This window comes from Nerophis lumbriciformis, linkage group LG09, assembly GCF_033978685.3.
Source record: "Nerophis lumbriciformis linkage group LG09, RoL_Nlum_v2.1, whole genome shotgun sequence".
In the NCBI taxonomy this organism is placed as follows: domain Eukaryota; kingdom Metazoa; phylum Chordata; class Actinopteri; order Syngnathiformes; family Syngnathidae; genus Nerophis; species Nerophis lumbriciformis.
In genome coordinates, this window is record NC_084556.2 from 7,411,480 (window position 1) to 7,439,108 (window position 27,629).

General features: G+C 37.9%; 2 protein-coding genes across 7 annotated transcripts in view; both read right to left on the reverse strand.

The window, feature by feature from the left end:
• The window catches only part of clip2 (CAP-GLY domain containing linker protein 2), a 309,205-nt gene that overhangs the window by 244,126 nt on the left and 37,450 nt on the right, over positions 1–27,629 (reverse strand). The gene's annotated exons all lie outside the window — the stretch shown is intronic.
• The window catches only part of klf5l (Kruppel like factor 5 like), a 35,586-nt gene continuing 22,044 nt past the window's right edge, over positions 14,088–27,629 (reverse strand). For all 6 annotated transcript variants that reach the window (XM_061962713.2, XM_061962714.2, XM_072913778.1 and 3 more), the window contains one exon: positions 14,088–17,723. In XM_061962713.2, coding sequence (XP_061818697.2) covers positions 17,545–17,723 — 179 coding nt within the window. In that variant the 3' untranslated portion in view covers positions 14,088–17,544. The remainder of the gene's footprint in view (positions 17,724–27,629) is intronic.

The following is a 27,629-nucleotide window of genomic DNA, read 5'->3' on the forward strand; positions in this document are numbered from 1 at the left end:
AATAAAGTATTTTTATTTGCATGCATGCCTCGAGCGATTGCTTTCCAGCAATGTATGTTTTGGCTTTTCAGTCCAGCGTGTCTTTCCCTAGCTCCAACTCCAACAACTTGTCTCGTACCGGCTGCTGCTAATAAAGGCGACAGGTGATTAGATAACAAGGCCCAGCTGGGCCATCTACTCACCTGCCGCTGTCTTCGAGGCCGGTCCTTGCACACTCCGCTCCGCGGCAGGCCCACAGGCCACACCCCCCTCCACAGATACATTTACGTCAAATGTTTGTACAAATACAAATGCCATAACCAAAGATTCATCAAAATAGATTTTTTTTTTTTTAACTGCAAACTTCAAACGTCACAAATAGTCCAATAAAGCAACATTTCAAGCCGAACTTAGCGATGTCAGCACAAATACCTGCAAATATTCTGCATGTGGCATTTATTTGATGTACAAAGAGCTAACACTTTGTTTTACTCACTCAAGTTGTTGATGGACCAACATTTTCATTTTCAACTGACAAAAAAGGAGAAGTTGTAAACTGAGATGTTTACCGGCATAGCTCGGTTGGGGCGGCATAGCTCGGTCGGTAGAGTGGCCGTGCCAGCAACTTGAGGGTTCCAGGTTCGATTCCCACTTCCGCCATCCTAGTCACTGCCGTTGTGTCCTTGGGCAAGACACTTTACCCACCTGCTCCCAGTGCCACCCACACTGGTTTAAATGTAACTTAGATATTGGGTTTCACTATGTAAAGCGCTTTGAGTCACTAGAGAAAAGCGCTATATAAATATAATTCACTTCACTCATTTTGTTTGGTAGGTTTGGTCTTTGATGGTGTTGTGAGTGTAGGTCTGCCACACAGCCAACATGACTTATCATCATAACATCGTCATAACTTCACAATATCAAGCATCAGTCCTTTTTTACTCCACTATCAAACAACATGGGCGTTACACGTCCTTTACTCCACTCCATTGACTGACTGTCTGCTGCTTTGTTTCACTAAAAATGTTGGCAACTTTCCCATTTATGCAAACTCTCTCACATGTTGTGTTCTGTGCAATGTTGGCGAACACGTATTGTGTGTACAGAATGTGTGTGTAGTGTGGTTACACCCTTGATCAGACCTGGGAAAATTAAGGCCCGGGGGGGCCGCATGCGGCCCGTTAAGCTTTGCAATCTGGCCCGCCGGACATTCCCAAATAATTTTTTTAGATATTTAAGATGGAAACTGTAGCTGCCATTATGATTTGCAGTGATGTTTTCAAATTACCGCAAGTCTTGAACTATACAAAGCAGAGGTGTGGACTCGAGTCACATGACTTGGACTCGAGTCAGACTCGAGTCATGAATTTGATGACTTTGGACTCGACTTGACAAAATGTAAAAAGACTTGCAACTCGACTTAGACTTTAACATCAATGACTTGTGACTTCACTTGGACTTGAGCCTTTTGAATTGACATGACTTGACATGACTTGCTACTTTCCCCAAAACCCAAAGATGAAAAAGTTATTCGGGAGCGCTCCGTATTTTTCATTGTGTACTTGTCTATCAGCGTTGCGTGTGTCAGCTGGTGTGGTCTCAGTACAACAGCCAATCAAATTAGATCTACTTTGTTTTCATCACACAGCATTCATCCAATCAAATTGCAGGACAACCAACGAAGAAGACATGTCCAAACCACACGCCAGTGAACAAAAAATGATGCCTAAAATAATTTCGTTTGGGTATAAAAATTACGAGGTGGTCAACACAAAACGGTTTGCAGTATGCAACACATGCGGTTCGAAAATTACTGATGGAGAGGCAACAACTTCCAACTTCGTCCGGCATTTGAAGTTGCACAAAGAACGGTAAGTTTTGAATGTAAGATAACGTTTATTGGCTAAGTAACGTGACTTTTATTTGCTGTGTAGTTAAATCAGTGAGGCTGTAAACTCACTGCTAACGTTATAACGTTATTGCAAACACGGGAATCTGTTGCAGTTCACTACCTTATTCATACTTTTTGTTCAGTGATTTTTTTTAAGCAGGGTTACGTTAGTCAATATATCACACGTAACGTTAGACGGCGGTCAGCAGCACCGCGTGTTTTAGTCACCTAAAAAAAGACAAAAATAGTAAAATAAAGGTCAGTTAAAATGTATACTATATTATGAATATGTGTACCGTTTTAGCTAGCTTTCTGACATACTGTTGGTTGTTTACCTCAGTGGTCCCCAACCACCGGGCCGCGGCCCGGTACTGGTCCGTGGATCGATTGGTATCGGGCCGCACAAGAAATAATTTTTTTTCTTTTCTTTTTTTAATTAAATCAACATAAAAAACACAAGATACACTTACAAGTAGTGCACCAACCCAAAACAACTCTCTCCCCCCTTTTGTTCTGGGCATTGAACATGAAGACTCTTCCTTCACTGTTCCGAGTGGCCATGAGAGTCTTGGCAGTGCCTGCCTCCAGTGCTCCAGTGGAGCGAGTTTTCAGCCATGGTGGCATCATACTACGCCCCCATCGTGCACAAATGACTGACAGACTCTTGGCTAATTTGGTCTTTTGCAAATGCAATGCAGCATAGGGCCCTGACATATAAAAAGTACAACTTTTTTGTTATGTTCACGTATATGTCATGTTTTTTCAATGTTAACACTTTTGTACAAATAAGTACATTTGCACTTTATTTTTCAATGTGTTTGTTCTGTAAAGGAATGAGTTAATGTTTAAAATGACTGGTTAATAGTGCTATTATAAAGTGCAATGTCAGCACAATTTTCTTTCCTGCAATTTAAAATGCACTTGTTTTAATAAATAAATACAGCGTTTGAAAAGCATACACAATCTGTGTTAATATATTAGTCTGTGGTTAAAAGGACTTGAAAGGACTCGAAACTCAAAATGCAGGACTTAGGACTTGACTTGAGACTTTCCAGTCTTGACTTTGGACTTGACTCGGGGCTTGCCTGTCTTGACTCGGGACTTGACTCGGACTTGAGGGCAAAGACTTGAGACTTACTTGTGACTTGCAAAACAATGACTTGGTCCCACCTCTGATACAAAGTATTTCAATGGTTGGAATCTGCGCTTTTGCATGTTATACTAGACCAGCGGTCGGCAACCCAAAATGTTGAAAGAGCCATATTGGACCAAAAATACAAAAACACATTTGTCTGGAGCCGCAAAAAATTAAAAGCCATATTACATACAGATAGTGTGTCATGAGTTATACATTGAATTAAGAGGACTTAAAGACTGTATTGTACCATATGTCCCGGCAAGAAATCTGCGTTCAAAGAACTCCGGCTTATTAGTGATTCCCAGAGCCCAAAAAAAGTCTGCGGGCTGTAGAGCGTTTTCTATTCGGGCTCCAGCACTATGGAATGCCCTCCCGGTAACAATTAGAGATGCTACCTCAGTAGAAACATTTAAGTCCCATCTCAAAACTCATTTGTATACTCTAGCCTTTGAATAGCCCCCCTTTTTTTTAGACCAGTTGATCTGCCGTTTCTTTTCTTTTCTCCTCTGCTCCCCCCTATCCCTTGTGGAGGGGAAGACACACAGATCCGGTGGCCATGGATGGGGTGCTGGCTGTCCGGGGTCGGGACCCGGGGTGGACCGCTCGCCTGTATATTGGTTGGGAACATCTCTGCGCTGCTGACCCGTCTCCGCTCGGGATGGTTTCCTGCTGACCCCACTGTGGACTGGACTCTTACTGTTATGCTGGATCCACTATGGACTGGACTCTCACAATATTATGTTAGACCCACTCGACATCCATTGCATTCGGTCTCCCTAGAGGGGGGGGGGGGGGGGGGGGGGGGGGTGGTACCCACATATGCGGTCCTCTCCAAGGTTTCTCATAGTCATTCACATCGACGTCCCACTGGGGTGAGTTTTTCCTTGCCCTTATGTGGGCTATACCGAGGATGTCGTTGTGGCTTGTGCAGCCCTTTGAGACACTTGTGATTTAGGGCTATATAAATAAACATTGATTGATTGATTGAAAGGAAACTAAATGACCTCAAATGTAGCTACGAATGCAGTGTTGGGACGTTACAGTAACGCCGTTACTATCGGCGGTAACTAGTAATCTAACGCGTTATTTTTTATATTCAGTAACTCCGTTACCGTTACTACATGATGCGTTACTGCGTTATTTTTTATGTAGTATCGGCTAGAAACTGAGAAGATCTGAGTGTTGCAGCGCTGCTGAAGAGGCGACAAAAAAGAGGCGCGCCGCGCGCTGTCTGTGTGTACGTGTGTGTGTGTGTGTGTGTGTGGGAGGGGGCGTGTCTGTGTCTACTATCAAGACGTCATGGCGAACCCCGAAGCCGAGTTTCTTAAAATGGAGATATTTTCAGTACGTTTCTTTTATCGACCACAAAGAAAAGAACATTTTAGTTGAATGTAAGTTTCAAATATGCTGAAACAGCGACAAAAACAACATGCTTCGACGAAGCTAGTAAAGAGACACACACTTCACCTCCACGTCCAACAGCGGCTGGATTTTAATGAGGCACTGCACACTGAAGGTACACACACTCTGTCAATTCTCTTATATACTCTTTCATTTTAAACTTTTAGAGTGTTTGATTATCACATCACTCTAAATGTTTAGACTATAAAGTTCACAAACCTAAAGAGGGATACTAGTGGGCCAGGCTAATATTTCCTTTTCTCTAAACTAAGTGGGGAAATGTGTAGAGTGTTCTGGGCTTCAGACATGATTTTATTTCAGAATTCCTTGAGAAAACGCCTGGTTAGGCTTTATGTATGTAGTGTGTGCCTTTCTTGTTTTACTGCTATGTTGTTATTATGCTGTTTGTTACTTATGTATCAATCAATCAATCAATCAATGTTTATTTATATAGCCCTAAATCACAAGTGTCTCAAAGGGCTGCACAAGCCACAACGACATCCTCGGTATAGCCCACATAAGGGCAAGGAAAAACTCACCCCAGTGGGACGTCGATGTGAATGACTATGAGAAACCTTGGAGAGGACCGCATATGTGGGTAACCCCCCCCCCCCTCTAGGGAGACCGAATGCAATGGATGTCGAGTGGGTCTAACATAATATTGTGAGAGTCCAGTCCATAGTGGATCCAGCATAACAGTAAGAGTCCAGTCCACAGTGGGGTCAGCAGGAAACCATCCCGAGCGGAGACGGGTCAGCAGCGCAGAGATGTTCCCAACCAATATACAGGCGAGCGGTCCACCCCGGGTCCCGACCCCGGACAGCCAGCACCCCATCCATGGCCACCGGATCTGTGTGTCTTCCCCTCCACAAGGGATAGGGGGGAGCAGAGGAGAAAAGAAAAGAAACGGCAGATCAACTGGTCTAAAAAAAAGGGGGGCTATTCAAAGGCTAGAGTATACAAATGAGTTTTGAGATGGGACTTAAATGTTTCTACTGAGGTAGCATCTCTAATTGTTACCGGGAGGGCATTCCATAGTGCTGGAGCCCGAATAGAAAACGCTCTACAGCCCGCAGACTTTTTTTGGGCTCTGGGAATCACTAATAAGCCGGAGTTCTTTGAACGCAGATTTCTTGCCGGGACATATGGTACAATACAATTGGTAAGATAGGCTGGAGCTAGACCGTGTAGTATTTTATACGTAAGTAGTAAAACCTTAAAGTCGCATCTTAAGTGCACAGGAAGCCAGTGCAGGTGAGCCAGTATAGGCGTAATATGATCAAACTTTCTTGTTCTTGTCAAAAGTCTAGCAGTCGCATTTTGTACCAACTGTAATCTTTTAATGCTAGACTTAGGGAGACCCGAAAATAATACGTTACAGTAATCGAGACGAGACGTAACGAACGCATGAATAATGATCTCAGCGTCGCTAGTGGACAAAATGGAACGAATTTTAGCGATATTACGGAGATGAAAGAAGGCCGTTTTAGTAACACTCTTAATGTGTGACTCAAAGGAGAGAGTTGGGTCGAAGATAATACCCAGATTCTTTACTGAGTCGCTTTGTGTAATTGTTTGGTTGTCAAATGTTAAGGTGGTATTATCAAATAAATGTCGTATGTTAAGTTGCAGCTATTTAAAATAGTTTTGTCAATTTGTTCTGGTCTGAAACAAATTGGCCCTTTAAAACATATCTTTGTCTTTGTGTGTTGTATGTAGACCACATTGCTTAGCAGAGTTCAGTGATGCAAATGCATGTCAAGTTGATCAACAGATTGTATTATTCTCCAGTGCAATAACAGTACTGAAATGAAGGCTAAAAGGGCATTAAATGGGGCCTTAAAATAAAAAATAAAAAATATATAAGTAACTAAATAGTTACTTTTCACAGTAACGCATTACTTTTTGGTTTAAGTAACTGAGTTAGTAACTGAGTTACTTTCGAAATAAAGTAACTAGTAACTGTAACTAGTTACTGGTTTTCAGTAACTAACCCAACACTGTACGAATGTACATATCGCTAGCCTAAATAGCATGTTAGCATCGATTAGCTTGCAGTCATGCAGTCACCAAATATGTCTGATTAGCACTCTACACATGTCAATAACATCGACAAAACTCACCTTTGTGCATTCATGCACACAGTTAAAAGTTTGGTGGACAAAATGAGACAGGAAAAAGGATAAAAACACGTCCTGGGAAGTCGGCGAAAGTTATATATGTAAACAAACTAAGGTGAGTTCAAGGACCGCCAAAATTAGTAGGACAAAACGGCGCTCGCCAAATACTCGAATCAGTGAAGCATGTTTAATATAAACAGTGTGATTTATAACAATTATGGAGGTTTGTGTCATGTTTGTCCTCCTACAGAAAACATACTAAAACAAAAAATATTTTTCCCCCCCCCTCATCTTTTTCCATTTTTCATACATTTTTGAAAAAGCTCCAGAGAGCCACTAGGGCGGCGCTAAAGTTAAAGTACCAATGATTGTCACACACACAAACTAGGTGTGGCGAAATTATTCTCTGCATTTGACCCATCACCCTTGATCACCCCCTGGGAGGTGAGGGGAGCAGTGGGCAGCAGCGGTGGCCGCGCCCGGGAATCATTTTTGGTGATTTAACCCCCAATTCCAACCCCGCATGCGGCTCTAGATCCGCGGGTTGCCGACCCCCGTACTAGACGTTCATATGTTGTCAATATTCAGTGTTTTATCATCCATAGTTAATATTGTAAACCCCACATGCTTTATTTTGATGTACATTCTGGGTGTCTCATTCAGTAAAAAAAATAAAAAATTCCATTCCGTTTTTTAAGGCGGTCTGTCATAACGTTTTTAGCATTCAATCAGACATTATTGTGAGGTTTTGTATTAGTGTTCCTAAAAATAGGACCCAAGCACACATACTGTACAGCCGATTTTCACAGTTTACATATATATACAAGTATGTGTATATATATATATATATATATATATATATATATATATATATATATATATATATATATATATATATATATATATATATATATATATATATATGTGTGTGTGTGCAGGCCCGGCCCTCACCAATCTGGCGCCCTAGGCAAGATTTTAGGTGGCGCCCCCCCACATCGGCAGTGAAGTGTATATACTCACAAGAAACTGAATATATAAAGGGGTGGAAAAGTGACTATTACCTGCAGGGCAAACATTAGCTAACCAGAAGGCAATAACAATGTAAACAAAAAACACCTGCTTAAAAGATCTAATACAAATGTCCCTGAGGAATGTAAGGTGGGAGTACTGTAATTACCTAACGTTACATTATTATTTTCCATAACAGTTTAGCCCCCTCCAACAATATTAACCCGACGTTAAAACAAAACTAGCTATTTATTGATTAGCAATTGCCGAATCATGTAACATTAGCTTAATGCTAAAAAGCCAGCTACTATCACATTCTGTAACAGACAAATAATTTCATGTAGGCTAACGTTACCTACCTGCTACCTCTGTCTTTTCTCGTTTCTCCTCTTCTTTTCTCTTTTTTCTTCCCTGGGCACCTGACAGTTTTGGCCGTTTTGACATCTTGTGTTGATTTTTTTGATGTGGTGACGTCCAAAAAGAGTCATGATACGGGAAGGGAGGGGGCGCACCGTGCGGGGGGAGGGGGGAGGGGGGAGGGGGGGGGCGTAATGTTGTAACAAATAATATTTCTATTAAATAGGCTTTACTTTGCATTTTAATTAACGTGGGATTATTTTTTGTATTTAGAAATAATAGTACCAACTTTATTATTATTTTTTTTTCTCCAACATTTGTGGCACTGGCGTGGCGCCCCCTGATGGACGGCGCCCTTAGCATTTGCCTATACGGCCTATGCCACGGGCCGGCCCTGTGTGTGTGTGTGTATATGTATACTTATGTGTGCATATGTATATATATATATATATATATATATATATATATATATATATGTATACATAGATAGATAGATAGATATACCGGCCCCCAGACACATTTTCTTTTCTCAAAATTGCCCCCCCCCGAGTCAAAATAACTGCCCTTGATGCACCATATAGGGAACCAAACAATAACCCTAACCCCTGCAGTATGCTAATTTTTTTGTTTTTCACTCATTAGTCAGAATTTGTTTTTACACTTTTATGACACTCTCATGATAGGGGCTGTTTGGGGACTTAAGAATAAAATGTTTATTGAATACATTCTCAGAATAATATAACCTCTTCCCAAATATTCCACTTAAAATATTGCCTATTTCGTGTTTTTCAGATGATTGGATTTGTTATCTGATTTGTATGAGAAGGACCATTTTAGGACATGAGGGTAAAAGGGTAAGTTTTTTTTATTAAAAAAAAACCCCAAAAAAACCATCAAGTCTACGTTGCTTTCAATAACTTCTTGCCAAATATTTTGTAGAAAATATCGCATATGTTGTGTTTTTCCCCACTGAACGTAAAATTAGTGGTACTTATGAACCCCCCCCCCCCCCCAGTAATTTTAAATTCATTACAAATAATTACAACAAATCTATTATAAAGTCTGACATTTTTTTTAAAGATTTAATCTTTTTTTAAATTTTAGAAAGGGTGTCAAAAGGGGAAAAAAAAGATTACAGTTTCTAAAAAGTTCCCCGAGGGTAAAATGTGTAATTTATGTTAATTCAGTAAATTAAGTTTATCATGTAATTCAGTGGTTCTCAAAGAAAACACTTGGCTCGCCAAGTTCCACCATAATGACCAACATCAAATTCAGTAGCATAGTCGGCCTAAGTATTCATTAAAAACAAGGCAGAGGTTTTATTCAACTAGTATATTTCATATTTTTGTCCACTGTAACATTACACACACTTTGAACAGTAACAATGTATAGCTCGGTTGGTAGAGTGGCCGTGTCAGCAACTTGAGGGTTCCAGGTTCGATCCCAGCTTCTGCCTTAGTCACTGCTGTTGTGTCTTTGGGCAAGACACTTTACCCACCTGCTCCCAGTGCCACCCATACTGGTTTAAATGTAACTTAGATATTGGGTTTCACTATGTAAAGCACTTTGAGTCACTAGAGAAAAAGCGCTATATAAATATAATTCACTTCACTTCACACTGTGTTTGAATATAGGAAAATAAAACACTGTATTTTGATCAAAGGATTCTTTGGCGTAATACTAGTGGTACATGTACCACAGTTAACTGATCTAATGTTAAGTCTGAAGTTGTGGAAAATATTTGATCATTTTTTAGACATGGTGTAAAAAAAAAAAAATGGGAGAAAAAATATGTTACGTGTTTGTCAGACGTTTATGAAAAGGAATTTTTGGCACTTGAGGAAAAAAAGGGTAATTTAAATCAATTAAATAATTAAGTTTATTATCTAAGGTTTGGTCTAAAGTTGTTATTGATAGTGGAAACTGTGGAAAAAAACACTAAATTAGTAAGCACAAAGAGTGAATTGAATTTTTTTTTATATATTAATAACTTCTTCTAAAATATTTCACTTAAAATATTGCATATTTTAGGTCCTAAGAGTAAAATGTGTAAGTATTTTAAATACAAATAATAGTTAAATTAATCAATGTTTTCATGCATTTAAATATTTATTTTCAACAATTTCACCATATGTATTCCACCTAAAATATTGCTCCCCCCCCCCAGTGGTCCTAAGACATAAAGAGCATAAAAAAAGAAAGAAAACAAATACATAGAAAAAAAAAATTGTCATCTAAAGTTTCTTAAAGTTTTGTTCTTAGAAATGGAGTAAAAATGGGAGAGACACAAATATATTTATTGCATTTTTATGAGAAGTTTATGACAAGAACCGTTTTGGCACCTAAGGATACAAAATTTAATTTAAGTCAATTACATTTATTATCTAAGGCTTGGTCTGAAGTTTTTGTCAGTGCAGTGGAAAAATTATACATGTCATATTGTTTTTTAAATAATAATTTAATGAGAGGGACAGTTTTGGGACGTGTGAGTCAAAAAAGTACTCATCAGTTCCAAAAGTAATTAAAGCTGCAAGCAGCGTTGTTCGGGCCCGCGTATTTGGCAGGTGCTAGTCCTAGGTGTCCCAATACTTTTGTCTACTTGTAGTCTGAAGTGTCCCAATACTTTTGTCTAGTGTACCTACCTTGTCTGCATTGTGTGGGCACGTTGGTGCTTCCTGCTTTTAAGCAGCCATCTTAAAAAAACAGCATTGCAGCAGCATCAGCGCAGCGGGTCTTTGAAGGGTCATAAAATCAAAACCGGAGCAGTTAATTAAAAAGCGCTTCTGTTGTTGTAATCACAAGGGTTCAATGTCTCTCCTGTGTTAGTTTGAAGGCGAAACGACAAACGCGCTCAGAGGAGTTCGTTTTTGAAGGAAGGTGACTGGTTTTTACAAAAAAGTTATTTTGAAGGGGGAATAGCAAACTTCCTGTTGATTTTTGCTGGGGGTTGTCAATTTATGAAATGTAGGTCTAAGTGAGACCTACGGAGAGGTTTTTGTTTCATGTCTCTCTCTTCCCAGTGGGAGTTACAGGCAGTTTTGTAGTTTATTTCTTCCGAGGAGCAGTTTTTTGTCCGTTTTATTAAAAAATTGCTGTAGAGCACAATTCTTAGATTTGGGGTTAGGTTTTTTCATTAGATCACAGTTTTAGCCAGTCCTGATGTGTGTGTTAAGTTTGGTGAGTTTTGAAGCATGTTAAGGGGGTCAAATTACAGCTCAAAGAGGCAAAAGTGACTGTTTTTAGTACTTTTTTGTCTTGAAGGGGGAATTGCCAACTTCCTGTTGATTTTAGCCCGAAGATGTACAATTGAAAAATGTAGGTCTAAGTCAGACCTACATAAAGGTTTTTGTTTCATGTCTCTCCGACCTTCCTAGTGGGAGTTACAGGCAGCGTAGGTGTGTCTTCTTCCTAGGGGGCGCTAGAGCGCAATTTTGATTTTTGGGGTTCGTTTTTTTTTTTTATTAAAAGGCAATTTTCGCAGGTCCTGATGTGTGGGTCAAATATGGTGAGTTTTGAAGCATGTTAAGTGGGTCAAATTGGTGCTCGAAGAGGCGGCGGAAGAAAAAAGAAAGAATAATAATAAAACCTTAGAATAACAATAGGTCCTTATGTCCCATTGCATAAGGACTCCCTGTGGGAGTCCTTTTGCAATGGGCCATTGCGGGCCCTAATGATGCATCAAAATCAATGTTTTCAATTATGAATGGAGTCAGGTTTGTAATTTCCTTATCCCAAATATCTCGCCTCATTTGTTGTATTATTATTCTGAGATGATTGATTTCGCCTCACTTTCATTGCACAAAACAAGCCACTAGGCGGCAGTGTAATAATACTATTGCATCAATATAGGGTCCTGGGGGGGGCCACATGATATCATACAGTGACAGATTATCAGACACAATAATCAAGTGTTGATTAAAACCAAGGTGACTTTTTTTTGTGGTTTTCCTTTTGGTATTTGTCTGTGGAGTTCAACGTACACGTACAGTATGTACAGTCGTGGCCACATCAATCAAATCCAGACGTTGACAGCCTTGCACAAACAAGCACAGGTTGAAAAAAATAAAGTAAGTGAGGGCGTAGTCCAAGTGATGAAGAAGTGAACCTCCCATGAATAGCACGAAAATTACAATTAAAAGCAACAACCAGCGACTCCACCCTCCGCTGTTCTTCAGATTGTGTTATTTCTTTTATTTCTTTTGTGCAACATGACCTCAGCCGGCCTGACAGGTTACACTTTCACAAGCTGTCGTGTTGAGACAAGACGGTCGCCTGAGAAAAGAGCAACCCTTTTGCCCTCTCGCATTTATTACATATTTTTAATCTATAGAAATGTTCAATATGAAATATATCATTACTGTCTGAGTAGGACACATTTTCTACATTTATGTTCATCCAAAACAAAGCGAATGCATTGCTATTAATTAGTTTGTGTATACTTTGTGTTTTCCTAGCTTTGTAAAATATGAATTATTACTCCCAAATAAATTAGGATTTTATTTCATTTTTGTGGAAAAACAACCTTACAAATTTGATATAATCAAATCTCATCATTTATTTAATGTTTGTTATATAGTCCAAGTTCTTTAATTCACACAATACATTATTTTTTAGTTGCAAAAACGATGTGTTTATTAAACATATTTAACAATTTAAATGTGTTAATATATAACTTATTTATTTATTTGATTAAATTAAATAATTAAAAATGATTTTTAAAAATTTAATTTGTTTTGGAAAAACAGTTAATTACAGTTTAAATAATCATAAAATAAAATAAAATTATGTCTATATAATAAAATATGCATATTAATAAATAATGACTGTAAATTGTTTTAAAATAAAATACATTTAAATTACATTTAAATAAATTTAATGTAAAAATGTTTTTGTCGAGATAAAAAAAAGACTAAAAGACGCAATACCATTCTGCATTATCGCACACATTTTTAATCTATAGAAATGTTCAATATGAAATATTGAAATATATCATTACTGTCTGAGTAGGACACATTTTCTACATGTATGTTCATCCAAAACAAAGCGAATGCATTGCTATTAATTAGTTTGTGTATACTTTGTGTTTTCCTAGCTTTGTAAAATATGAATTATTACTCTCAAATAAATTAGGATTTTATTTCATTTTTGTGGAAAAACAACCTTACAAATTTGATATAATCAAATCTCATCATTTATTTAATGTTTGTTATATAGTCCAAGTTCTTTAATTCACACAATACATTATTTTTTAGTTGCAAAAACGATGTGTTTATTAAACATATTTAACAATTTAAATGTGTTAATATATAACTTATTTATTTATTTGATTAAATTAAATAATTAAAAATGATTTTTAAAAATTTAATTTGTTTTGGAAAAACAGTTAATTACAGTTTAAATAATCATAAAATAAAATAAAATTATGTCTATATAATAAAATATGCATATTAATAAATAATGACTGTAAATTGTTTTAAAATAAAATACATTTAAATTAAATTTAAATAAATTTAATGTAAAAATGTTTTTGTCGAGATAAAAAAAAGACTAAAAGACGCAATACCATTCTGCATTATCGCACACATTTTTAATCTATAGAAATGTTCAATATGAAATATTGAAATATATCATTACTGTCTGAGTAGGACACATTTTCTACATTTATGTTCATCCAAAACAAAGCGAATGCATTGCTATTAATTAGTTTGTGTATACTTTGTGTTTTCCTAGCTTTGTAAAATATGAATTATTACTCCCAAATAAATTAGGATTTTATTTCATTTTTGTGGAAAAACAACCTTACAAATTTGATATAATCAAATCTCATCATTTATTTAATGTTTGTTATATAGTCCAAGTTCTTTAATTCACACAATACATTATTTTTTAGTTGCAAAAACGATGTGTTTATTAAACATATTTAACAATTTAAATGTGTTAATATATAACTTATTTATTTATTTGATTAAATTAAATAATTCAAAATGATTTTTAAAAATTTAATTTGTTTTGGAAAAACAGTTAATTACAGTTTAAATAACAATCATAAAATAAAATAAAATTATGTCTATATAATAAAATATGCATATTAATAAATAATGACACATTTTTTTTTAAATAAAATAAATTTAAATAAATTTAATGTAAAAATGTTTTTGTCGAGATAAAAAAAAGACTAAAAGACGCAATACCATTCTGCATTATCGCACACATTTTATTATCTCATTGCGTTCAAACAGGGAAAAAAATGGTCCAAAAACAAAAATTAAATCTAAAATCCCATTAGTTACAAAAAAACACACAATATTAAAAATCCAGATAAGAAGACATTCAAAACCAAAGAAAATATTTACAAAGACTTTTATGTACACACTGCGCTCCGAGAACTTGAATCCTTTTGGGAAAAAAAACAACAGGAATGACGAGTGTTGAAATAAAAGACAATTTAAGTTTAGTGCATTCAGAAGGAAATATCAGCAATATCCTAGAAGTAATTGTAAAAAATTAAGGAACTTCTGATAATATTTTTTCAAATCATATTCTTTTATTTCAAGTTTTCTTTCACGGCCAATGGGTGACGTTATTGTATAAATATGTGACAGTAAAAAGGACTCAGCAGCAAAGGTCGCTATGGAAACAAACAAAGCAAAACATTGGCTGATGACTCAGCGCTCTGGCATAGCTGTCTCATTACTTTCGCAGATTATGTAATTTTGTGTTTTTTTTTTTTTTGTGAAGTCATATCAACACCAAGAAGAAGTCGAAATACATTCGTTGTTTTCGCAGACACACGTACGTAGATAAAATAGATATATAAACATTATTTACAAGAGGGCGAGGCGTCGGCGTCCACCTATCCGCAAGCGGAAAAAACGCTCCATGTTGTGAAAGAAGATTCCGGGATGTTACGAGTCCAAAATTACGTCAACCTTCCGATTTAGCGCGTTAGTTTACGTTGTTAGTGCTAATGGACAACGACTTAGCTAACAGTAGCTAAGGTTTAGGTGATTGCTTCCTTCCGTACGTCGTAGCAAAGAAAGCAGATTGTCACTTTGAGGTCTTAGCGTAGCATTTTTTTTTTTGTCGTAAGTTACTCATAATTACGCGTCTGTTATCAAACAACATTTTGGTGGAAGGTTTGTGCAATTCTCTGATCAGTCAAAACTACCAAACACCACAATTGCAAATTCGAATACTCGTGTTCATTTTTTTCCACGATTAGCATATTGATCATTAGCATGTGGTAGCTAAGAAAAATGTGTGTTCTGTATTAGCTTTGCCAAAAAAGTTATTTACTGTTTTTTTAATCGTTTTGTTAGCACGAGTAAAAATCTAATTTATTGTGGTGAATTTTTGTGGAAAGACAATCAAAAACATGCGTACCAATTTAATCCGAAGATTACTTCAAAGTTCATTTTTGGACCTTTTTCATTAAACGAGCCCAAAAAAAATGTCTAAATTCGAGATGATTTTAAGTGCGCTCGTGTGCCATCGCGTTGTTAGCAAATAGCATTGACAGCACAATTGTTCGCGTTTGTTTTGCTTTAGCCCAAATCTGTAAAAATTGAGCGATAAATTACTTATTAAGGCTGTTCATACGTAACCTGGTAGCCAAATGTCATTTGTTAGATATAACAAAATGTTAAAAACGACAAATGTTGCTATCAAAAAATTAAATATTACCGTATTTTTCGGACTATAAGTCGCAGTTTTTTTCATAGTTTGGCCGGGGGTGCGACTTATACTCAGGAGCGACTTATGTGTGAAATTATGAACACATTACCGTAAAATATCAAATAATATTATTTAGCTCATTCACGTAAGAGACTAGACGTATAACATTTCATGGGATTTAGCGATTAGGAGTGACAGATTGTTTGGTAAACGTATAGCATGTTCTATATGTTATAGTTATTTGAATGACTCTTACCATAATATGTTACGTTAACATACCAGTTGGTTATTTATGCCTCATATAACGTACACTTATTCAGCCTGTTGTTCACTATTCTTCATTCATTTTAAATTGCCTTTCAAATGTCTATTCTCAGTGTTGGGATTTATCAAATAAATTTCCCCCAAAAATGCGACTAATATATGTTTTTTTCCTTCTTTATTATGCATTTTCGGCCGGTGCGACTTATACTCCGGAGCGACTTATACTCCGAAAAATACGGTACTTCAAAGTTCATTTTTGGACCTTTTTCATTAAACGAGCCCAAAAAAAAAAGTCTAAATTCGAGATGATTTTAAGTGCGCTTGTTAGCAAATAGCATTGACAGCAAAATTGTTCGCGTTTGTTTTGCTTTAGCCCAAATCTGTAAAAATTGAGCAATAAATTACTTATTAAGGCTGTTCATACGTAACATGGTAGCCAATTGTCATTTGTTAGATATAACAAAATGTTAAAAACGACAAATGTTGCTATCAAAAAATTAAATATTACCGTATTTTTCGGACTATAAGTCGCAGTTTTTTTCATAGTTTGGCCGGGGGTGCGACTTATACTCAGGAGCGACTAATGTGTGAAATTATGAACACATTACCGTAAAATATCAAATAATATTATTTAGCTCATTCACGTAAGAGACTAGACGAATAACATTTCATGGGATTTAGCGATTAGGAGTGACAGATTGTTTGGTAAACGTATAGCATGTTCTATATGTTATAGTTATTTGAATGACTCTTACCATAATATGTTACGTTAACATACCAGTTGGTTATTTATGCCTCATATAACGTACACTTATTCAGCCTGTTGTTCACTATTCTTCATTCATTTTAAATTGCCTTTCAAATGTCTATTCTCAGTGTTGGGATTTATCAAATAAATTTCCCCCAAAAATGCGACTAATATATGTTTTTTTCCTTCTTTATTATGCATTTTCGGCCGGTGCGACTTATACTCCGGAGCGACTTATACTCCGAAAAATACGGTACTTCAAAGTTCATTTTTGGACCTTTTTCATTAAACGAGCCCAAAAAAAAAATGTCTAAATTCGAGATGATTTTAAGTGCGCTTGTTAGCAAATAGCATTGACAGCAAAATTGTTCGCGTTTGTTTTGCTTTAGCCCAAATCTGTAAAAATTGAGCAATAAATTACTTATTAAGGCTGTTCATACGTAACATGGTAGCCAATTGTCATTTGTTAGATATAACAAAATGTTAAAAACGACAAATGTTGCTATCAAAAAATTAAATATCCTATTTCGGGTTTTTGCAGAAGACTCAAATCAACTCTTCCGAGGAAGTTTTCCTTCTTTTTTCGTCGTTTGTTAGTTAGCGCTACTTAAAATAAACACGTTTAACGAACTTGTGCGCAAAAGTGTGCTTAGAAAATGAGCTAAAAAGTGATGAAATTGTTTAAAAAAAAATGAAAATGAAATTTTTCCGATTTTTTTCTCTCTCCCGAACACATGAAATGGAGCGTAATGTAGCAGGTTGTTGCACTCCAGTCGGTCCATCATCGTGGTTTCCCTCCGTTGGTTATAATGTTTTATCTTCCAGTTTTGTGGGGCGGACATTACGGGGACGGGACTCACCGGGAGGTCATGAAGACGGCTCTCTCGCTCCCTCGTCGTAATAACAAGAAGTGGTTTGTGGGATGCAGGCGAACGACTCGAGTCTCTCGGTTGACACTTTTGAGTTAGTTCTGGTGTCGCTTCATGTGCAGCGCCAGGTGGTCGGAGCGGGAGAAGCAGCGGCTGCAGGCGACACATTTGAAGGGTTTGGCGCCCGTGTGTTTCCGGTAGTGTCGCGTCAGCTCGTCCGAGCGGGCGAAGCGCCAGTCGCAGTTGTCCCACGTGCAGCGGTAAGGCTTCTCACCTGACAAAAGACGACACCAAACATTTGATTTCCTCCATATTCATACTTGCCAACCTTGAGACCTCCGATTTCGGGAGGTGTGTGTGTGTGTGTGTGTGTGCGTGTGTGGGGGGAGGGGGGGTCTGGGAGGGGCGTGGTGGTTGGGGGCGTGGCTAAGAGGGGAGGAGTATATTTACAGCTAGAATTCACCAAGTCAAGTATTTCATATATATATGAAATACTTGACTTTCAGTGAATTGTAGCTATAAATATATATTTCTTTTATTGTATGTATATTAGAGATGCGCGGTTTGCGGACACAACCGCGGAGTCCGCGGATTAACCGCGGATCGGGCGGATGAAATTAAAAAAAAAAAGATTTTATCCGCTCGCGGGTCGGGCGGATTAATTATATATATATATATATATATATATATATATATATATATATATATATATATATTTTTATTTTTATTTTTTTTGCGGGTGGCAGTTAAACCAATTCGGAAATATATATACATAGTTAAATGTTGTTACCCACATACGAAAAACGAGCAGGCACCTGCTGCATATGCCACAACAGAAGAAAAAAAAAAGAAAAGAGATGGACACTTTTACGGAGCGGAGAAGGGATGCCTCGCCGGGGTCCGGGACCGAGGCCCCTTCCCCCGAGAGGGCCCCACCGGGAGCCGTAGCTGAGGCGATCCGCGAGAAGGGCCCGACGCACGTCCAGGGTCACTACCGCGCCCACCGCACCGACACCCCGCCTCGTCCGCTTTCGCCGCGGCCGGCGTCACGCGCAGCAGGTAAGCAGCTTACCTGCCCGCCACCCCCGTGGCCGGGGGCTCGTAACATGGGTCACTCCGCGCGCTCCGCCCGCGCAGCTTACCTGCTTGCCACCCCTGTTGCCGGGGGCGCGTAACAGGGGTCACTCCGCGCGCAGTGCGCTCATGAAAGGGGTGGGGCTCACCCTGGTTGATATAGAGAGCAGGACGGTGGCCATGGAATTTCATTTAAGGTTTGTGATAAACCATCAAACTCATTCGTTAAAAGGTCTCTATAGTAATATAAAGCGAATTTTTCTGGACATTATCATGCAAGAAAAGTTTATTTTTGGGATCGCGATCACCGCGTAATGATTTTTAAAGGTTGCATTACATTATTAACTGTCCTATGTGATCAGCCAGTGCGATTGGAAGTCCATGTTCAATTATTGCCTCCGTAAATAAAACTTCGGCATTTATCACATCCAAAGAATCTGTTTGGGCGACGAAAAACGTTGAAAGTTTTCCACTTGTATCGCTAGCAACGGCATTAGACTTGTGTTTTTTTGTCCCAACGTGGTCTTTTACATCGCTAATTCCTCCGTGTCCGATCGAAAAATCTTGTCTGCACAAGGTGCAATTCGCGTAGTTTTCACCCTTTTTATTTTATTTTATTAATATTAGATATATAACAACGGGCGGATGGCGGGCGGGTGCAGTTCTGATCAAACGTTACATCGGGTGGATGGCGGATGGTTGACGACTTTCTGACGCGGTTGCGGATGAAATAAATTGCCTATCCGCGCATCTCTAATGTATATATATATATATATATATATATATATATATATATATGTATATAAAAGAAATACTTGAATTTCAGTGTTCATTTATTTACACATATACTTGTTGAGTTAAGGGTTGAATTGCCCATCCTTGTTCTATTCTCTGTCACTATTTTTCTAACCATGCTGAACACCCTCTCTGATGATGCATTGCTGTGTGGCACGCACAAAAGTGCTTTCATCAAATGCACTAGAAGGCAGTATTGTCCTGTTTAAGAGTGTCACCACATTGCTGTTTACGGCAGACGAACTGCTTTACGGTAGACCAAAACGTGACTGCTGTTGTTGTGTGTTGTTACCGCGCTGGGAGGACGTTAATGAAACTGCCTAACAATAAACCCACATAAGGAACCAAGAACTCGCCCTCCATCATTAATTATGGTTATAATGTCATTGGGCAGGCTCACCGTTTATATTGTGGGAAAGCGGACTCAGGTCCACCGCCTGAATTTCGGGAGATTTTCGGGAGATAATTTGTCCCGGGAGGTTTTCGGGAGAGGCGCTGAATTTCGGGAGTCTCCCGGAAAATCCGGGACGGTTGGCCAGTATGCCATATTTCAACAAGGCTGGGATGCTACAAGCCCCTTTTTCATTGACCAGAAGGTGGCAGCGGTTCCTCAAAAAGATAAAAGTCATGGCTGACAAACACAAAGCCCGAGGAAGTGCTAGCAAACACGCAAACTTCCAAAACGGCGATTACCGTATTTTTCGGAGTATAAGTCGCTCCGGAGTATAAGTCGCACCGGCCGAAAATGCATAATAAAGAAGGGAAAAAACTAGGGATGTCTGATAATGGCTTTTTGCCGATATCCGATATTCCGATATTGTCCAACTCTTTAATTACCGATACCGATATAAACCGATACCGATATCAACCGATATATACAGTCGTGGAATTAACACATTATTATGCTTAATTTGGACAACCAGGTATGGTGAAGATAAGGTACTTTTAAAAAAATTAATAAAATAAAATAAGATAAATAAATTAAAAACATTTTCTTGAACAAAAAAGAAAGTAAAACAATATAAAAACAGTTACATAGAAACTAGTAATGAATGAAAATTAGTCAAATTAACTGTTAAAGGTTAGTACTATTAGTGGACCAGCAGCACGCACAATCATGTGTGCTTACGGACTGTATCCCTTGCAGACTGTATTGATATATATTGATATATAATGTAGGAACCAGAATATTAATAACAGAAACTAACAACCCTTTTGTGTGAATGAGTGTAAATGGGGGAGGAAGGTTTTTTGGGTTGGTGCACTAATTGTAAGTGTATCTTGTGTTTTTTATGTTGATTTAATAAAAAAAATAAAAACAAAAAAATTTAAAAAACGATACCGATAATAAAAAAAACAATACCGATATTACATTTTAACGCATTTATCGGCCGATAATATCGGGCAGGTATTATTGGACATCTCTAGAAAAAACATTTATAAGTCGCACTGGAGTATAAGTCGCATTTTTTGGGGAAATTGATTTGATAAAAGCCAACACCAAGAATAGACATTTGAAAGGCAATTTAAAATAAATAAAGAATAGTGAACAACAGGCTGAATAAGTGTACGTTATATGAGGCATAAATAACCAACTGAGAACGTGCCTGGTATGTTAACGTAACATATTATGGTAAGAGTCATTCAAATAACTATAACATATAGAACATGCTATACGTTTACCAAACAATCTGTCACTCCTAATCGCTAAATCCCATGAAATGTTATTCGTCTAGTCTCTTACGTGAATGAGCTAAATAATATTATTTGATATTTTACGGTAATGTGTTAATAATTTCACACATAAGTCGCTCCTGAGTATAAGTCGCACCCCTTGGCAAACTATGAAAAAAACTGCGACTAATAGTCTGAAAAATACAGTAATCGGAACCTTGGATAGGTCAATAATTCATAATAACATTGATTTTGATTCAATATTATGTTTTGAGCAATGACAGTTTGAAAAAAAACAAAAAAAAACAGCTTTGTTTTATTAGTCAACATTGCAACTTTTTCTAACTTACATTTAACCTTTAAGCTTTTTTATTTCACTTTTGTTATGGTTTTGTTTATTTTAATAGTATTTTTAGAATTTATTTAGGCACGGCAAACATAACATAACTTCAAATAACACAAACTAATGTGATCTCTTGCAGTTGATTTCCTGCTATATACTTCACCGTCATTACACCAATATGATTCAGTTTAAGAAGCTACCAAGTGTTCACAAACTACACATAAGAATAATGATGGAACATCTTGAACCCTTTTTTATTTTTAATTGAGACATAGATTATAATAATTGTTTGCTTACTATGGTATATCATTTTGTTCACTGTTCTGTTACAGAGAACAAGGAAATGGGAAAAAATTGCTATGGTATGAAAAGGGGTAGGATAAATAAGCTCTGCTTCTTCCAACTCCTTTTCGGACGTGCTGTAATGAAACAACTGGAAATGTGTGATGCATTACATTGTATCGTATGCATGTTCGAAATAAACAAACTGAACTGAAAAAAAAAAAGAAAAGAAAAAAGAATGTGCCGTGGGCCTTTAAAACATTAGCTGTGGGCCGCAAATGGCCTCCGGGGCACACTTTCGACACCCCTGCTATGGATAATACAAAATTTAATCTGATAAATCTATCGATAAAAAGCAGAGCCTGGCGACGCATGCGTGTTTATCATAACTCTCTCGCTCTCTCTGCCTCTGCTCCTCCCTCACGAATGCTGCTGCGTGAGCACACCTTCACAATTTGTTTTGTTTTCAACCCCTTCTTAACCCTGAACGTACATTGAAAATACACGCAACCCTAACTCAAAATGCCGGACATTTGAGGCATTTAAGAAACTCCGCCCGGACAGCCCCGCAAAAGAGTACGTATGGTCAGTCTAGTTAAACCACTAATTGCAACATGAGCTAATTAATGGTCATACCTTCCTCCAAAGACAAACGCTGGCTTTTAGCTAGCAGCATGTTTCGAAACGTATTAACAGCCAAGAGTTGTTTGTTCATTGTGCGTCGTATTTCACCAGCGTATTTCCGTGCCCTCCAGGATAATAATCTGAGCTTTTGACCCCGACCGCGCGCCTATACCGCAAAACCAAACACACCTGTGGTCCTTTTATGTACACGCAGACGTTTGCACACACTCAGAGAGCTGTTGGCTAGAAACAGGATAAAGTTCACAAAGGACCGAAAAGAAAAAAAACGTTTTAAGATGAAAACCTCCCGTTGACTCAATCAAACACGGCCTGGCTGTTTATTGTCACCCGCTCTTTGGACCCCTCGGAGCAGCTAACGACCGCCACGTCGTGATTGATGGCCAATAGCCGTCGCTATCTAATCAGCGCTAACGTTGCTAATGAGCACTTGATGCCCCAAACGGCCGAAAAAACGCTTGCTGATAGAAGGAGAAATCCTCAAAGATTAAACGCAAACAATTCCGGCGGGTTTTCCGATGCTAACACCTAATGGCTAACTTGACTTCCTTATCTCGCTTTTTCAGTTTGACTGAGTTTTCCACAAGCGATTTACTTCCTTGTCTACAATCTTTGTGTTTCTTATTGTTTGTGTGCATAGGAGCACATTCATCTGATTTTTTTCTAAACTCGATGTTGATGATTAGCTCACGCTTTGGCAGCCGCACGCTGGTGAAATGTCAATGTTTGGGTGGGGTTGACTACATGTCTTGTTAGATTTAACACATCTCATTATGCTTCACCTTTTACATTTTTGTCCTTGTGTTCTCTCTTTATTCGTTTTTAATGCGTACACTCAAATCATGTGCTTCACCTCCTGGTCAACAGCATTCCACCAAAAAGCCCGAAACAAGTATATCTTTAGTATTTATCACACAAAAACGTTTGTCGTTTGAAGTATTTAATATAAGTCCTTTTTTTTTTTAAATTGTATTTAGAAAAACTGATCACATTTTGGTAGTTAGTATGTTTGCGTTCAGTTACTTTCAAGCAGATTGACTGACATTTGGACATAGTGGTCACATTTTCCAAGGTTAGCATCTTAGCAAGCGGTTATTTGGACATACTGGTCACATTTTCCAAGGTTAGCATCTTAGCAAGCGGTTATTTGGACATACTGGTCACATATTCCAAGGTTAGCATCTTAACAAGCGGTTATTTGGACATACTGGTCACATTTTCCAAGGTTAGCATCTTAGCAAGCGGTTATTTGGACATACTAGTCACATTTTCCAAGGTTAGCATCTTAGCAAGCGGTTATTTGGACATACTGGTCACATATTCCAAGGTTAGCATCTTAACAAGCGGTTATTTGGACATACTAGTCACATTTTCCAAGGTTAGCATCTTAGCAAGCGGTTGTTTGGACATACTGGTCACATTTTCCAAAGTTAGCATCTTAGCAAGCGGTTATTTGGACATACTGGTCACATTTTCCAAGGTTAGCATCTTTGCAAGCGGTTATTTGGACATACTGGTCACATTTTCCAAGGTTAGCATCTTTGCAAGCGGTTATTTGGACATACTGGTCACATTTTCCAAGGTTAGCATCTTTGTAAGCGGTTATTTGGACATACTAGTCACATTTTCCAAGGTTAGCATCTTAGCAAGCGGTAATTTGGACATAATGGTCACATTTTCCAAAGTTAGCATCTTAGCAAGCGGTTATTTGGACATACTGGTCACATTTTCCAAAGTTAGCATCTTAGCAAGCGGTTATTTGGACATACTGGTCACATTTCCCAAGGTTAGCATCTTAGCAAGCGGTTATTTGGACATACTGGTCACATTTTCCAAGGTTAGCATCTTTGTAAGCGGTTATTTGGACATACTGGTCACATTTTCCAAGGTTAGCATCTTAGCAAGCGGTTATTTGGACATACTGGTCACATATTCCAAGGTTAGCATCTTAGCAAGCGGTTATTTGGACATACTGGTCACATTTTCCAAGGTTAGCATCTTTGCAAGCAGTTATTTGGACATACTGGTCACATTTTCCAAAGTTAGCATCTTAGCAAGCGGTTATGTGGACATACTGGTCACATTTTCCAAGGTTAGCATCTTTGTAAGCGGTTATTTGGACATACTGGTCACATTTTCCAAGGTTAGCATCTTTGCAAGCGGTTATTTGGACATACTGGTCACATTTTCCAAGGTTAGCATCTTAGCAAGCGGTTATTTGGACATACTGGTCACATTTTCCAAGGTTAGCATCTTAGCAAGCAATTATTTGGACATACTGGTCACATATTCCAAGGTTAGCATTTTAGCAAGCGGTTATTTGGACATACTAGTCACATTTTCCAAGGTTAGCATCTTAGCAAGCGGTTATTTGGACATACTAGTCACATTTTCCAAGGTTAGCATCTTAGTAAGCGGTTATTTGGACATACTGGTCAAATTTTCCAAAGTTAGCATCTTAGCAAGCGGTTATTTGGACATACTAGTCACATTTTCCAAGGTTAGCATCTTAGCAAGCGGTTATTTGGACATACTGGTCACATATTCCAAGGTTAGCATCTTAACAAGCGGTTATTTGGACATACTAGTCACATTTTCCAAGGTTAGCATCTTAACAAGCGGTTATTTGGACATACTGGTCACATTTTCCAAGGTTAGCATCTTAACAAGCAGTTATTTGGACATACTAGTCACATTTTCCAAGGTTAGCATCTTAGCAAGCGGTAATTTGGACATACTGGTCACATATTCCAAGGTTAGCATTTTAACAAGCGGTTATTTGGACATACTAGTCACATTTTCCAAGGTTAGCATCTTAGCAAGCGGTTATTTGGACATACTAGTCACATTTTCCAAGGTTAGCATCTTAGCAAGCGGTTATTTGGACATACTGGTCACATTTTCCAAGGTTAGCATCTTTGTAAGCGGTTATTTGGACATACTGGTCACATTTTCCAAGGTTAGCATCTTAGCAAGCGGTTATTTGGACATACTGGTCACATATTCCAAGGTTAGCATCTTAACAAGCGGTTATTTGGACATACTAGTCACATTTTCCAAGGTTAGCATCTTAACAAGCGGTTATTTGGACATACTAGTCACATTTTCCAAGGTTAGCATCTTAGCAAGCGGTTATTTGGACATACTGGTCACATTTTCCAAAGTTAGCATCTTAGCAAGCGATTATTTGGACATACTGGTCACATATTCCAAGGTTAGCATCTTAACAAGCGGTTATTTGGACATACTAGTCACATTTTCCAAGGTTAGCATCTTAGCAAGCGGTTATTTGGACATACTGGTCACATTTTCCAAAGTTAGCATCTTAGCAAGCGATTATTTGGACATACTGGTCACATATTCCAAGGTTAGCATCTTAACAAGCGGTTATTTGGACATACTAGTCACATTTTCCAAGGTTAGCATCTTAGCAAGCGGTTATTTGGACATACTGGTCACATTTTCCAAAGTTAGCATCTTAGCAAGCGATTATTTGGACATACTGGTCACATATTCCAAGGTTAGCATCTTAACAAGCGGTTATTTGGACATACTAGTCACATTTTCCAAGGTTAGCATCTTAACATGCGGTTATTTGGACATACTAGTCACATTTTCCAAGGTTAGCATCTTAGCAAGCGGTTATTTGGACATACTAGTCACACTTTCCAAGGTTAGCATCTTAGCAAGCGGTTATTTGGACATAATGGTCAAATTTTCCAAAGTTAGCATCTTTGCAGGCGGTTATTTGGACATACTGGTCACATATTCCAAGGTTAGCATCTTAACAAGCGGTTATTTGGACATACTAGTCACATTTTCCAAGGTTAGCATCTTTGCAAGCGGTTATTTGGACATACTAGTCACATTTTCCAAGGTTAGCATCTTAGCAAGCGGTTATTTGGACATACTAGTCACATTTTCCAAGGTTAACATCTTTGCAAGCAGTTATTTGGACATACTGGTCACATTTTCCAAGGTTAGCATCTTTGTAAGCGGTTATTTGGACATACTAGTCACATTTTCCAAGGTTAGCATCTTAGCAAGCGGTAATTTGGACATAATGGTCACATTTTCCAAAGTTAGCATCTTAGCAAGCGGTTATTTGGACATACTGGTCACATTTTCCAAAGTTAGCATCTTAGCAAGCGGTTATTTGAACATACTGGTCACATTTTCCAAGGTTAGCATCTTTGCAAGCGGTTATTTGGACATACTGGTCACATTTCCCAAGGTTAGCATCTTAGCAAGCGGTTATTTGGACATACTGGTCACATTTTCCAAGGTTAGCATCTTTGTAAGCGGTTATTTGGACATACTGGTCACATTTTCCAAGGTTAGCATCTTAGCAAGCGGTTATTTGGACATACTGGTCACATATTCCAAGGTTAACATCTTAGCAAGCGGTTATTTGGACATACTGGTCACATATTCCAAGGTTAGCATCTTAACAAGCGGTTATTTGGACATACTAGTCACATTTTCCAAGGTTAGCATCTTAGCAAGCGGTTATTTGGACATACTAGTCACATTTTCCAAGGTTAGCATCTTAGCAAGCGGTTGTTTGGACATACTGGTCACATTTTCCAAAGTTAGCATCTTAGCAAGCGGTTATTTGGACATACTGGTCACATTTTCCAAGGTTAGCATCTTTGCAAGCGGTTATTTGGACATACTGGTCACATTTTCCAAGGTTAGCATCTTTGCAAGCGGTTATTTGGACATACTGGTCACATTTTCAGGGTTAGCAAGTCACCTAAATGAAAAAAGTATACTATTTTGGTGTAGTTCACATTTTGGCAAGCTCTAATTTGGTTGTACTGAAAATGTTTGTGGGTAGCAATTATGTTTGTGAGTTGTTATTTCGATATACTGAGCAGATTTTAGGAGGTTAGCGTCATTGCAAACTGTTACAGTATTTGGCTATTTGGATAACATTTGTGGGTAGTTAACATGCTTTCTAGCTTTTATTTAGATATACCGATCACATTTTGGAAAGTTAGTATCTTTGCAAACTGTTTAGCTATTTTGATCAAATTTGTGGGTAGTTAGCACATTTCAGAGCTGTTATTTAGCTATACTGATCACATTTTGGCAGGCTAGCATCTTTACAACCTGTTATTTGGCTAATTTGATCAAAATTGTGCATAGTTATGTTTTTTTTTAGCTTTTATTTGGATATATTGATCACATTTTGGGCAGTTAGCATCTTCACAAAATGTTATTTAGCTATAGTGAAGACTCTGGTGAGTAGTTAGCATGTTTCAGAGCTGTTATTTAGATATACTGATCACATTTTGGGAGGTTAGTATCCTTGCAAACTTATTTGACTATATTGATCAAATGTGTGGGTAATTAGCGCGTTTGAGA